Source organism: Somniosus microcephalus, chromosome 2, assembly GCF_052327205.1.
Source record: "Somniosus microcephalus isolate GS21.2 chromosome 2, FLI_Smic_1.0, whole genome shotgun sequence".
NCBI lineage: Eukaryota > Metazoa > Chordata > Chondrichthyes > Squaliformes > Somniosidae > Somniosus > Somniosus microcephalus.
The window spans coordinates 389,928,714-389,944,216 of NC_140988.1; the positions used below are offsets into that span (position 1 = coordinate 389,928,714).

At 51.6% G+C, this 15,503-nt stretch overlaps 1 protein-coding gene across 1 annotated transcript in view; it reads right to left on the reverse strand.

Annotated features, from left to right (window-relative positions):
- The window catches only part of LOC147123867 (dynactin subunit 1-like), a 121,690-nt gene that overhangs the window by 91,549 nt on the left and 14,638 nt on the right, over positions 1 to 15,503 (reverse strand). Inside the window, 2 exon segments of the mRNA XM_085967570.1 lie at positions 13,059 to 13,079; positions 14,071 to 14,102. Coding sequence (XP_085823696.1) covers positions 13,059 to 13,079; positions 14,071 to 14,102 — 53 coding nt within the window.

Here is a 15,503-nt window from a genome sequence, read left to right on the forward strand (position 1 = left end):
TACACTGTTTTCTGTCAACAAGATTACAAATCTCAGTCTTCTTAGGCAGGCTCTTGGAACCGAGGATGACTTGCTTCCATGTTAAAATGAGTTCTCAGGTGACTGATGAGTCCAATGCGGGACCTACAGTCTCTGTCACAGGTGGGGCAGAGGGTGATTGAAGGGGCGGGTGGGTGGGGTGTCTCATCTCAGTGATCGACAACAAACATGACATGTTTCAGGCACTCCCAGGGCAGGTACAGCACGGGTTAGATACAGAGTAAAGCTCCCTCTACACTGTCCCATCAAACACTCCCAGGGCAGGTACAGCACAGGTTAGATACAGAGTAAAGCTCCCTCTACACTGTCCCATCAAACACTCCCAGGGCAGGTACAGCACAGGTTAGATACAGAGTAAAGCTCCCTCTACACTGTCCCATCAAACACTCCCAGGGCAGGTACAGCACGGGTTAGATACAGAGTAAAGCTCCCTCTACACTGTCCCATCAAACACTCCCAGGGCAGGTACAGCACGGGGTTAGATACAGAGTAAAGCTCCCTCTACACTGTCCCATCAAACACTCCCAGGGCAGGTACAGCACGGGGTTAGATACAGAGTAAAGCTCCCTCTACACTGTCCCATCAAACACTCCCAGGGCAGGAACAGCACGGGTTAGATACAGAGTAAAGCTCCCTCTACACTGTCCCATCAAACACTCCCAGGGCAGGTACAGCACGGGGTTAGATACAGAGTAAAGCTCCCTCTACACTGTCCCATCAAACACTCCCAGGGCAGGTACAGCACGGGTTAGATACAGAGTAAAGCTCCCTCTACACTGTCCCATCAAACACTCCCAGGGCAGGTATAGCACAGGTTAGATACAGACTAAAGCTCCCTCTACACTGTCCCATCAAACACTCCCAGGGCAGGTACAGCACGGGTTAGATACAGACTAAAGCTCCCTCTACACTGTCCCATCAAACACTCCCAGGGCAGGTATAGCACGGGTTAGATACAGAGTAAAGCTCCCTCTACACTGTCCCATCAAACACTCCCAGGGCAGGTACAGCACGGGTTAGATACACAGTAAAGCTTCCATAGCTTGAGATAAATAATCAATTCATCTGAAGTACTGATATTGGTTAAGGGAAATATATTGACCAGGACACCAGGTAGAACTCCCCTGTTCTTGTAATCGTGCCATGGGATCTTTTACATTCACCTGAGAGGGCAGATGTACCCTCGGTTTAACGTCTTAACCAAAAGACAACACCTCAGACAGTGCGGCCCTCACTCGGTACTGCCCCGACAGTGCGGCGCTCCCTCAGTACTGCCCCTCCAACAGTGCGGCACTCCCTCAGTACCGCCCCTCCGACAGTGCGGCGCTCCCTCAGTACAGCACTGGGAGAGTCAGCCTTGATTAAGGGCTCAAATCTGTGAGTGGAACTTGAACCCAGGACCCTGTGACTCAGAGGTGACAGTCTGAAGCCAAGCTGTGACTACAGAGGAAAGTGGAGAACTCGGGACAGAGTCCCAGAGAGCACGGCCAATTCCACCGAGACAGAAACAGGTATTTAAAAAGGAAGAATATAAAACTCTATCAGGAAAAGACAGGGAATGGGATGAGTGTTTAACTGCAACTGCAGAGCTATCACACTCAACGGGCCAAATGGTCTCCTTTTGTCATGTAATTTTGATGATTCGTAGCAAGAACAAGATTGTAGAGTTTCGAGGACGGTTGGTGGTTCCGAGGTTATGGATATGGAACCTACTCCCAGAGAGGGGAAGTGATTCAGCGAACTGAACCTTTGAAAGGAGCTGGATCAATAACTGTTAATATCACATCACCACCCCCCCCGCCCCCCTTCCCTGCATTAACCCCCAAGTCACAGGGACTCTGCGGACTGCAGTGAGCTCAGATTCCCCTCTCTCGCTCTCTCTGCATTAACCCCCAAATCACAGGGACTCTGCGGACTGCAGTGAGCTCAGATTCCCCTCTCTCGCTCTCTCTGCATTAACCCCCAAATCACAGGGACTCTGCGGACTGCAGTGAGCTCAGATTCCCCTCTCTCGCTCTCTCTGCATTAACCCCCAAGTCACAGGGACTCTGCGGACTGCAGTGAGCTCAGATTCCCCTCTCTCGCTCTCTCTGCATTAACCCCCAAGTCACAGGGACTCTGCGGACTGCAGTGAGCTCAGATTCCCCTCTCGCTCTCTCTGCATTAACCCCCAAATCACAGGGACTCTGCGGACTGCAGTGAGCTCAGATTCCCCTCTCTCGCTCTCTCTGCATTAACCCCCAAGTCACAGGGACTCTGCGGACTGCGGTGAGCTCAGATTCCCCTCTCTCGCTCTCTCTGCATTAACCCCCAAGTCACAGGGACTCTGCGGACTGCGGTGAGCTCAGATTCCCCTCTCTCGCTCTCTCTGCATTAACCCCCAAATCACAGGGACTCTGCGGACTGCGGTGAGCTCAGATTCCCCTCTCTCTCTCTACATTCACTCCCCTCTCCAGCCTCAGCTCCAGCTATTTGCATTCATTCAATCAGCAGCTTCCAGAATCTCCGCCAAGGAACGAAGGGATTACATCAGTAGAAGTCATCACCTAGCAACGCATGCAAGCTGGAGTCAGTGAGGTGAATGTGGCAGCAGATGGAGGCAGAGACACTGGAGCAACACAAGGCGACAAACACAAGGGCAGTGTGAAGAAAGCAACAGATTCTCCTCATATGGGAGCTGGGCACTCGAACCCTTCCCTGCCCCTGTCTGTCTGTCTCTCTCTCTGTCTCCCTGCCCCCCCTCTCTCTCTCTGCCCCTCTCTCTCTCTGCCCCTCTCTCTCTCTCTATCCCTCTCTCTCTCCCTCTCTCTCTCCCTGCCCCTCCCTCTCTCTGTCTCCCTGCCCCTCTCTCTCTCTGTCTCTCTCTCTGTCCCCCTGCCCGTCTCTCTCTCTCTCTCCCCCCCCCCGCCCCTCTCTCTCTCTCTCTCTTCTCTCGCTCAGCCTCCCTGCCCGTCTCTCTCTCTCTCTGTCTCCCTGCGCCCCCCTCTCTCTCTCTGCCCCTCTCTCTCTCTGCCCCTCTCTCTCTCTCTCTCTCTCCCTCTCTCTCTCCCTGCCCCTCTCTCTCTCCCTGCCCCTCTCTCTCTCTCTCTCTGTCTCCCTGCCCCTCTCTCTCTGTCCCTGTCTGTCTCTCTCTCTGTCTCCCTGCCCCTCTCTCTCTCTGTCTCCCTGCCCCTCTCTCTCTCTGTCTCTCTCTCTGTCCCCCTGCCCGTCTCTCTCTCCCCCCCCCTGCCCCTCTCTCTCTCTCTCTCTCGCTCAGCCTCCCTGCCCCTGTCTCTCTCTCTCTCTCTCAGCCTCCCTGCCCCTGTCTCTCTCTCTCTCTCTCAGCCTCCCTGCCCCTGTCTCTCTCTCTCTCTGGCCAAGTCCACCTCTCTCTCTCTCAATTTGTGCCTCACCTCTAACCTGCCAGTGTGGTCAGTCCTCCTGTGACCTCTAACCTGCCGATGTGGTCAGTCCTCCTGTGACCTCTAACCTGCCGATGTGGTCAGTCCTCCTGTGACCTCTAACCTGCTGGTGTGGTCAGTCCTCCTGTGACCTCTAACCTGCCGATGTGGTCAGTCCTCCTGTGACCTCTAACCTGCTGGTGTGGTCAGTCCTCCTGTGACCTCTAACCTGCCGATGTGGTCAGTCCTCCTGTGACCTCTAACCTGCCGATGTGGTCAGTCCTCCTGTGACCTCTAACCTACCGATGTGGTCAGTCCTCCTGTGACCTCTAACCTACCGATGTGGTCAGTCCTCCTGTGACCTCTAACCTACCGATGTGGTCAGTCCTCCTCTGACCTCTAACCTGCCGATGTGGTCAGTCCTCCTGTGACCTTGGAAAAGTGTGGATTAATTAAGGAAAGCCAGCACGGATTTGCTAAAGGCAAATCATGTTTTTGATGAGGTAACAGAGAGGGTTGATGAGGGCAATGCGGTTGACGTGGTGTACATGGATTTCCAAAAGGTGTTCGATAAAGTGCCACATAATAGGCTTGCCAGCAAAGTTGAAGCCCATGCAATAAAAGGGACAGTGGCAGCATGGATACGGAATTGGCTAAGTGACAGAAAACAGAGAGCAGTGTTCTCGAACTGGAGGAAGGTATACAGTGGTGTTCCCCAGGGGTCGGTTCTGGGACCACTGCTTTTCTTGATATATATTAATGACTTGGACGTGGGTGTACAGGGCACAATTTCAAAATTTGCAGATGACACAAATTCTTGGAAGTATAGTGAACAGTGAGGAGGATAGTGATAGACTTCAAGAGGACACAGGCAGGCTGGTGAAACGGGCGGACACGTGGCAGATGAAATTTAACACAGAAAAGTGCGAAGTGATCCATTTTAGTAGGAAGAACGAGGAGAGGCAATATAAACTAAAGGATACAATCCTAAAGGGGGTGCATGAACAGAGAGACCTGGGGTATATGTGCACAAATTGTTGAAGGTGGCAGGGCAGGTTGAGAAAGTGGTTAAAAAAGCATACGGGCTACTGGGCTTCATAAATAGAGGCATAGAAGATAGGAGCAGGAGTAGGCCATTCGGCCCCTCGAGCCTGCTCCGCCATTTAATGAGATCATGGCTGATCATCCAAATTCAGTACCCTGTCCCTGCTTTCTCCCCATACCCCTTGATCCCTTTAGCCTTAAGAAATATATCCAACTCCTTCTTGAATATATTTAATGAATTGGCCTCTACTGCCTTCTGTGGTAGAGAATTCCACAGGTTCACCACTCTCTGGGTGAAGAAATTCCTCCTCATCTCTGTCCTAAATGGCCTACCCCTTATCCTTAGACTGTGACCCCTGGTTCTGGACTCCCCGACCATCGGGAACATCCTTCCTGCATCTAGTCTGTCTAAGTCCTGTTAGAATTTTATAAGTTTCAATGAGATCCCCTCTCATTCTTCTAAACTCTAGCGAATATAAGCCCAATCGACCCAATCTCTCCTCATACGTCATTCCTGCCATTCCAGGTATCAGACTGGTGAATCTTCGCTGCACTCCCTCCATGGCAAGAACGTCCTTCCTCAGATAAGGCGACCAAAACTGCACACAATACTCAAGGTGTGGTCTCACCAAGGCCCTGTACAACTGCAGCAAGACATCCTTGCTCCTGTACTTGAATCCTCTCGCTATGAAGACCAACATCAGGTCAGAATCGGGGGAATTTATAATGGGGAACAAAGAAATGACAGACCAATTAAATACATATTTTGGTTCTGTCTTCACAAAGGAGGACACAAATAACCTCCCAGAGATGTCGGGGAACATAGGGTCTAATGAGAGGGAGGAACTGAAAGAAATCAGTATTTGTAGGGAAATGGTGTTAGGAAAATTGACGGGATTGAAGGCCGATAAATCCCCAGGGCCTGATAATCTACATCCTAGGGTACTTAAGGAAGTGTCCCTAGAAATAGTAGATGCATTGCTGGTCATCTTCCAAAATTCGATAGACTCGAACACTTCCCATGGATTGGAGGGTAGCTAATGTTACCCCACTATTCAAAAAAGGTGGTAGAGAGAAAACGGGGAATTACAGACCGGTAAGCCTGACATCGGTAGTGGGGAAAATGCTAGAGTCCATTATAAAAGATGTAATAGCAGAGCACTTGGAAAACAGTGACAGGATCGGACAAAGTCAACATGGATTTACAAAAGGTAAATCGTGCTTGACTAATCTACAGGAATTTTTTGAGGATGTAACTGGTAGAATAGATAAGGGAGAACCAGTGGATGTGGTGTATTTGGACTTTCAGAAGGCTTTCAATAAGGTCCCGCATAAGAGATTAGTGTGTAAAGTTAAGGCACTTGGGATTGGGGGCAAGGTACTGGCTTGGATAGAGAACTGGCTGGCAGACAGGAAGCAAAGAGTTAGAATAAACAGCTCTTTTTCCGAGTGACAGGCAGTGACTAGTGGGGTACCGCAGGGATCGGTCCTAGGACCCCAGCTATTCACAATATATATATAAATGATCTAGACAAGGGAACTAGATGTAATATCTCCAAGTTTGCAGACGACACAAAACTGGGTGTGTGTGCTGTGAGGAGGATGCAGAGAAACTCCAATATGATTTGGACAGGTTGGCTGATTATACTGCATCTGCCATGCTTCTGCCCAATGTGGATAAATGCGAGGTTATCCACTTTGGTGGCAAAAACAGGAAGGCAGATTATTATTTCAACGGCAATAGATTGGGCGAAGGGGAAGTGCAACGAGACCTGGGTGTCGTTGTGCACCAGTCGCTGAAGGTAAGCATGCAGGTGCAGCAGGCGGTTAAGAAGGCAAATGGTATGTTGGCCTTCATAGCGAGAGGGTTTGAGTACAGGAACAAGGATGTCTTGCTGCAGTTGTACAGGGCCTTGGTGAGACCACACCTTAAGTATTGTGTGCAGTTTTGGTCGCCTTATCTGAGGAAGGATGTTCTTGCCATGGAGGGAGTGCAGCGAAGATTCACCAGACTGATACCTGGTACCTGGGATGGTAGGAATGACGTATGAGGAGAGATTGGGTCAATTGGGCTTATACTCGCTGGAGTTTAGAAGAATGAGAGGGGATCTCATTGAAACATATAAAATTCTAACAGGACTAGACAGACTAGATGCAGAAACGATGTTCCCGATGGCCGGGGAGTCCAGAACTAGGGGTCACAGTCTAAGGATAAGGGGTAAGCCATTTAGGACAGAGATGAGGAGGAATTTCTTCACCCAGAGAGTGGTGAACCTGTGGAATTCTCTATCACAAAACAGTGGAGGCCAATTCATTAAATATATTCAAGGAGTTGTTAGATATATTTCTTAAGGCTAAAGGGATCAAGCGATATGGGGAGAAGGCAGGGACAGGGTTTGGATGATCAGCCATGATCTCATTGAATGGCGGAGCAGGCTCGAGGGGCTGAATGGCCTACTCCTATCTTCTATGTTTCTAACATACCATTTGCCTTCTTAACTGCCTGCTGCACCTGCATGCTTACCTTCAGCGACTGGTGCACAAGGACACCCAGGTCTTGTTGCACTTCCCCTTTTCCCAATCTATTGCCGTTCAGATAATAATGTCTTCCTGTTTTTGCCACCGAAGTGGATAACCTCGCATTTATCCACATTATACTGCATTTGCCATGCATCTGCCCAATCACCCAACCTGTCCAAATCATACTGGAGTTTCTCGGCATCCTCCTCACAGCACACATGCCCACCCAGCTTTGTGTCATCTGCAAACTTGGAGATATTACATCTAGTTCCCTTGTCTAGATCATTTATATATATTGTGAATAGCTGGGGTCCTAGCACCAATCCCTGCGGAACCCCACTGGTCACTGCCTGCCACTCGGAAAAAGACCCGTTTATTCCAACTCTTTGCTTCCTGTCTGCCAACCAGTTCTCTATCCAAGACAGTACCTTACCCCCAATCCCATGTGCTTTAACTTTGCACGCTAGTCTCTTATGCGGGACCTTATCGAAAGCCTTCTGAAAGTCCAAATACACCACATCTACTGGTTCTCCCTTATCTATTCTACCAGTTACATCCTCAAAAAATTCCAGTAGATTAGTCAAGCATGATTTACCTTTTGTAAATCCATGTTGACTTTGTCCAATCCTGTCACTGTTTTCCAATTGCTCTGCTATTACATCTTTTATAATGGACTCTAGCATTTTCCCCACTACCGATGTCAGGCTTACCGGTCTATAATTCTCCGTTTTTTCTCTACCACTCTTTTTAAATAGTGGGGTTACATTAGCTACCCTCCAATCCATGGGTACTGTTCCAGAGTCTATAGAATTTTGGAAGATGACAAGCAATGCATCTACTATTTCTAGGGGCACTTCCTTAAGTACCCTAGGATGTAGATTATCAGGCCCTGGGGATTTGTCGGCCTTCAATCCCGTCAATTTCCCTAACACCATTTCCCTAAAAATACTGATTTCATTCAATTCCTCCCTCTCATTAGACCCTATGTTCCCCGACATCTCTGGGAGGTTATTTGTGTCCTCCTTTGTGAAGACAGAACCAATGTATGTATTTAATTGGTCTGCCATTTCTTTGTTCCCCATTATAAATTCCTCTGATTCTGACTGCAAGGGGCCTACGCTTGACTTCACCAATCTTTTTCTCTTCACATATCTATAAAAGCTTTTACAGTCAGTTTTTATGTTCCCTGCAAGCTTATTTTCCCCCTCTTAATTAATCCCTTTGCCCTCCTTTGCTGAATCCTAAACTGCTCCCAATCCTCAGGTTTGCTGCTTTTTCTGGCCAAATTGTATGTCCTCTCCCTGGATCTTATGCTATCCCTAATTTCCCTGGTTAGCCACGGTTGAGTCACCTTTCTTGTTTTATTTTTATGCCAAACAGGGATGAACAAATTCTGTAGTTCATCCATGTAATCTTTAAATGTTTGCCATTGCCTATCCACCGTCAACCCTTTAAGTAACGTTCCCCAATCCATCCTAGCCAACTCGCGCCTCATACCATCGTAGTTTCCTTTATTTAAATTCAGAACCCTAATCTCTGCGTCAACTACTTCACTCTCCATTTTAATGAAGAATTCTATCATATTATGATCGCTCCTCCCCAAGGAGCCTCGCACAACAAGATTGCTAATGAATCCTTTCTCATTACATAATACCCAGTCTAAGATGGCCTGATCTCTAGTTGGTTCCTCGACATATTGGTCCAGGAAACCATCCCGTATACACTCCAGGAATTCCTCCTCCACAGTATTGTTACTAATTTGGTTAGCCCAATCTATATGTAGATTAAAGTCACCCATGATAACTGCTGTGCCCTTATTGTACGCGTCTCTAATTTCCCGTTTAATGCCATCCCCAACCTCAGCATTACTGGTTGGGGAGCTGTATACAACTCCCACTAACGTTTTCTGCCCCTTGGTATTTCTCAGCTCTGCCCATACAGATTCCACATCATCAGAGCTAATATCCTTCCTTACTATTGTGTTAATCTCCTCTTTAACCAGCAATGCTACCCCACCTCCTTTTCCTTTTTTCCTGTCCTTCCTGAATATTGAATACCCCTGGATGTTAAATTCCCAGTCTTGGTCACCCTGGAGCCATGTCTCCGTAATCCATAAATAGAAGCATAGAGTACAAAAGCAAGGAAGTTATGATGAACCTTTATAAAACACTGGTTTGGCCTCAACTGGAGTATTGTGTCCAATTCTGGGCACCGCACTTTAGGAAGGATGTGAAGGCCTTAGAGAGGGTGCAGAAAATATTTACAAGAATGGTTCCAGGAATGAGGGACTTCAGTTATGTGGATAGACTGGAGAAGCTGGGGTTGTTCTCCTTAGTGCAGAGAAGGTTGAGAGATCTGATAGAGGTGTTCAACATCATGAGGGGTCTGGACAGAGTAGATAGAGAGAAACTGTTCCCATTGGCGGAAGTGTCGAGAACCAGAGGACACAGATTTAAGGTGATTGGCAGAAGAACCAAAGGTGATGTAAGAAAAAACATTTTTACTCAGCGAGTGGTTATGATCTGGAATGCACTGCCTGAAAGGGTGGTGGAGGCAGTTTTAATCGTGGCTTTAAAAAGGGAATTGGATAAGTGCCTGAAGGAATAAAATTTGCAGGGCTCCGGGGAAAGGGCGGGGGAGTGGGACTGGCTGAAGGGCTCTTGCAGAGAGCGGCACGGGCTCGATGGGTTGAATGACCTCCTTCTGTGCTGTAACCATCCTGTGACCTCTAACCTGCCGATGTGGTCAGTCCTCCTGTGTCCTCTAACTTGCCGACATGGTCAGTCCTCCTGTGACCTCTAACCTGCCGACGTGGTCAGTCCTCCTGTGACCTCTAACCTGCCGATGTGGTCAGTCCTCCTGTGACCTCTAACCTGCCGATGTGGTCAGTCCTCCTGTGACCTCTAACCTGCCGATGTGGTCAGTCCTCCTGTGACCTCTAACCTGCCGATGTGGTCAGTCCTCCTGTGACCTCTAACCTGCCGATGTGGTCAGTCCTCCTGTGACCTCTAACCTGCCGATGTGGTCAGTCCTCCTGTGACCTCTAACCTGCCCATGTGGTCAGTCCTCCTGTGACCTCTAACCTGCCGATGTGGTCAGTCCTCCTGTGACCTCTAACCTGCCGATGTGGTCAGTCCTCCTGTGACCTCTAACCTGCCGATGTGGTCAGTCCTCCTGTGACCTCTAACCGGCCGATGTGGTCAGTCCTCCTGTGACCTCTAACCAGCCGATGTGGTCAGTCCTCCTGTGACCTCTAACCTGCCGATGTGGTCAGTCCTCCTGTGACCTCTAACCTGCCGATGTGGTCAGTCCTCCTGTGACCTCTAACCTGCCGATGTGGTCAGTCCTCCTGTGACCTCTAACCTGCCGATGTGGTCAGTCCTCCTGTGTCCTCTAACCGGCCGATGTGGTCAGTCCTCCTGTGACCTCTAACCAGCCGATGTGGTCAGTCCTCCTGTGACCTCTAACCTGCCGATGTGGTCAGTCCTCCTGTGTCCTCTAACCGGCCGATGTGGTCAGTCCTCCTGTGACCTCTAACCTGCCGATGTGGTCAGTCCTCCTGTGACCTCTAACCTGCCGATGTGGTCAGTCCTCCTGTGACCTCTAACCTGCCCATGTGGTCAGTCCTCCTGTGACCTCTAACCGGCCGATGTGGTCACTCCTCCTGTGACCTCTAACCTGCCGATGTGGTCACTCCTCCTGTGACCTCTAACCTGCCGATGTGGTCAGTCCTCCTGTGACCTCTAACCTGCCGATGTGGTCACTCCTCCTGTGACCTCTAACCTGCCGATGTGGTCAGTCCTCCTGTGACCTCTAACCTGCCGATGTGGTCAGTCCTCCTGTGACCTCTAACCTGCCGATGTGGTCAGTCCTCCTGTGACCTCTAACCTGCCGGTGTGGTCAGTCCTCCTGTAAAGGTGTTAAAGCGCCGTCAGAAACAGCCTCCTCGCATGTTTCGATCAGAACTCAGAAGTCCGTGGCCCACCCAGACTCATTCCGTTCCCTCCTGCCACAATCGCTACGCTGGTTTGTGATAGGGTTGTAACCCTGCAGGAAGAGGATGGAATATAGCCAGACAAGCTCGATCCTGTCCCAGTGAGACCCACATCATCAGCAAATCCTCAGCTTCTGAAATAAAACCTCATTAAATGGGGACATTTTATCTCCACTAGCCAGATTGTGCCGGCTTGTGGTGAGAGTGTGTCGGACACGGTGATACTGTCGGCAAGGTCAAGAGGGAACAGGATAGACTTTTTGGCAAAGGAAGCAATGGAAGGATTGTGGATGCAGGCAGGTTAGGGATCGACCAGACAGAACCCTGGATTCCCACTGCTCTTCATTCATGTATAAATGTGGCATGACAGATCACTGACAGCGCAGTGACCGCGATATCCACCCCCCCAACACTGAGCGCAGTGACCGCGATATCCATCCCCAACACTGAGCGCAGTGACCGCGATATCCATCCCTAACACTGAGCGCGGTGACCGCGATATCCATCCCTAACACTGAGCGCGGTGACCGCGATATCCATCCCCAACACTGAGCGCAGTGACCGCGATATCCATCCCTAACACTGAGCGCGGTGACCGCGATATCCATCCCCAACACTGAGCGCAGTGACCGCGATATCCATCCCTAACACTGAGCGCGGTGACCGCGATATCCATCCCCAACACTGAGCGCAGTGACCGCGATATCCATCCCTAACACTGAGCGCGGTGACCGCGATATCCATCCCCAACACTGAGCGCAGTGACCGCGATATCCATCCCTAACACTGAGCGCGGTGACCGCGATATCCATCCCCCCCCAACACTGAGCGCAGTGACCGCGATATCCATCCCCCCAACACTGAGCGCGGTGACCGCGATATCCATCCCTAACACTGAGCGCGGTGACCGCGATATCCATCCCTAACACTGAGCGCGGTGACCGCGATATCCATCCCTAACACTGAGCGCGGTGACCGCGATATCCATCCCTAACACTGAGCGCGGTGACCGCGATATCCATCCCTAACACTGAGCGCGGTGACCGCGATATCCATCCCTAACACTGAGCGCGGTGACCGCGATATCCATCCCTAACACTGAGCGCAGTGACCGCGATATCCATCCCCCCAACACTGAGCGCAGTGACCGCGATATCCCCCCCAACACTGAGCGCAGTGACCGCGATATCCATCCCCAACACTGAGCGCAGTGACCGCGATATCCATCCCCAACACTGAGCGGTGACCGCGATATCCATCCCCACAACACTGAGCGCAGTGACCGCGATATCCATCCCCAACACTGAGCGCAGTGACTGCGATATCCATCCCCAACACTGAGCGCAGAGGCCGCGATATCCATCCCCCCCCAACACTGAGCGCAGTGACCGCGATATCCATCCCCCCCCCAACACTGAGCGCAGTGACCGCGATATCCACCCCCCCAACACTGAGCGCAGTGACCGCGATATCCATCCCCCCAACACTGAGCGCAGTGACCGCGATATCCATCCCCAACACTGAGCGCAGTGACCGCGATATCCATCCCCAACACTGAGCGCAGTGACTGCGATATCCCCAACACTGAGCGCAGTGACCGCGATATCCACCCCCCCAACACTGAGCGCAGTGACCGCGATATCCATCCCCAACACTGAGCGCAGTGACTGCGATATCCATCCCCAACACTGAGCGCAGTGACTGCGATATCCCCCCCAACACTGAGCGCAGTGACCGCGATATCCACCCCCCCAACACTGAGCGCAGTGACAGCGATGTCCATCCCCCCAACACTGAGCGCAGTGACCGCGATATCCATCCCCCCAACACTGAGCGCAGTGACCGCGATATCCATCCCCAACACTGAGCGCAGTGACCGCGATATCCATCCCCAACACTGAGCGCAGTGACAGTACAGAGAATACTCAGCGTACAGTGCAAAATGAGGCAGTAATGGCTCACACTGATGGTACAGACGATGCTGTGCGTACAGTGGGGAATGAGGCGGTAATGAGCATGCCCAGGAACGTGCTCATGCAGACAGCGGATGAACCACAGACACAAAGACAAACATGCGCCACCTTTTTAGGCTTTGCTCCTCGCTGCATGAATCAAAGGTTAAAGGTCAGAAGTTAATATCACAGTGATCCATGAGTGTAGTGAACAGCGTGAGGGGAGGTCGGACACCGCACGACATCTGAATGTAGGTTAGTGGCAACCTGTGACTTGGGCAGATTTTACACTGAGTGGAGTTCGAGCGGGGGGCCGGGGGTCGGAGCGGGGGGGTCGGAGCAGGGGAGCGGGGGGGGGGCGTCGGAGCGGGGGGGGGGGGGGGTCGGAGCAGGGGGGGGTCGGAGCGGGGGGGCCGGGGGTCGGAGCGGGGGGCCGGAGCGGGGGAGTCGGAGCAGGGGAGCGGGGGGTTGGAGCTGGGGGGTCGGAGCCGGGGGGGGGGGGCCGGGGGTTGGAGCTGGGGGCCGCCGGGGGTCGGAGCGGGGGGCCGGAGCGGGGGGGTCGGAGCAGGGGAGCGGGGGGGGGCGTCGGAGCGGGGGGGGGGGGGGGGGGGGGGTCGGAGGGTCGGAGCAGGGGGGGGGGGGGGGGGCCGGGGGTCGGAGCGGGGGGCCGGAGCGGGGGGGTCGGAGCAGGGGAGCGGGGGGGCGTCGGAGCGGGGGGGGGGGGGGTCGGAGGGTCGGAGCAGGGGGGTTGGAGCCGGGGGGTCGGAGCCTCCTCGGGCCTGACGCGCAGTGGGAAGGCTGCAGGGTTTGTGCCCAGGGCTGTTTAAACACAGGGAGCCCCAACGTCCGAATGAAAGAATTACACGTGACATGGTCTGCCGGTTTCATTGTACCGTGAATACCAGCCAGAGCTCTGTCTCTCAGCCAAATGACTGACAAGCACACCGAGACCCTGTACTCCAGGCTAGTGACTGCTGCTCACCAGCTGTGGGTTTGTGTGTGTAAGTGGTACATGTCACTAGGGCAGTGACGTAACGTGGTCCCGTATCAGGAGAATAGAAACACCGTCACTGTGTAAAAGGAAATAATTGCCTTCGACGGCAGTAATTCCTGGCTGCGGAAATCAGTCCAAGTTACTCACCAGCTTGCTGCTTTTAGGAGTCTCAGTTATTTCTGTAAAAGATAAATAAAGATGAGTGACCAAGTGTGATCTACACCCAGTTAAGGACAAGACTCCACCCCGAGACCTGGCGTTTGCCCATTCCAGCTGAAAACCCTTCCTTGCAACCTCACCACAAGCCTCAGGTGCAAGTTTTCTCTGTCACACCACCCTGCTGGAGTACCTATGGCCACCACTGGGCAGCACTGTAACAGCTCCACCGGGGAGACAGAAATTTACAGCAGAGGGGGCCAGTCGGCCCGTCGTGCCTGTGCCGGCTCTTTGAAAGAGCTCCCAATTAGTCTCGCACCCCAGCTTTCTCCCCACAACCCTGCAAATGATTTCTCTTCAAGGACATGTCCAATTTATTTTGAAAGCTCCTGTGGAATCTGATTCCTCCTCCCCTTCAGGTAGTGCGTTCCAGATCTTCACAACCCTCTGTGTGAAGACATTTCTCCTCACTGCCCCTCCAGTTCTTTTGCCAATTATTTTAAATCTGTGACCTCTGGTTACCGACCCACTTGGCAGAGGAAACCGTTTCTCCCTACTTGCTCTATCAAAACCCCTCATCATTTTAAATCCCTCTTATTTTTTTTTAATTAGTTTATGGGATCTGGGCATCACTGGCAATGCCAGCATTTATTGCCCATCCCTAGTTGGCCTTGAGAAGGTGGTGAGCTGCCTTCTTGAACCACTGCAGTCCGTGTGGTGAAGGTGCTCCCACAGTGCTGATAGGGAGGGAGTTCCAGGATTTTGACCCAGCGACGATGAAGGATCGGCCGATATATTTCCAAGTCAGGATGGTGTGTAACTTGGACGGGAACTTGGAGGCGGTGGTGTTCCCATTGGGTCTCCCCTTAACCATCTCTGCTCCAAGGAGAACAGTCTCAGCTTCTCCGATCTCTCCACATAACTGAATTCCCTCAGTCCTGGTATCATCCTGGTAAACCTCTTCTGTACTCTCTCCAGGGCCTTGACATCCTTCCTAAAGTGTGGGGCCCAGAACTGTGCACAATATTCCAGCTGGAGCCATCCAGCGATTAGTAATGGTTTAGCATGACTTGTTTTTGTATTCAGTGACCCTATTTACAGAGCCTAGTATCCCGTTCGCTTTCTTAACACCCTGCCACCTTCCAAGACTTGTGAAGATGCACCCCCAGGTCCCTCAGCTCTTGCACCCCCTCAAAATAGTCCCATTCAGATTGTACTGCCTCGCCATGTTGTTTCTCCCAAAGTGCTTCACTTCACACTAATGCACATTAAATTGCATCTGCCATGTGTCTGCCCATATCACCAGTCTGCTGCTATCCTGCTCACTACGTTGCCAAGTTTTGTATCATCTGCAAACTTTGAAGTTATACTCCCTGTACGTTCTACCCTATGTAAACCTGAGGTCATCCAAAACTCAGCTGCCC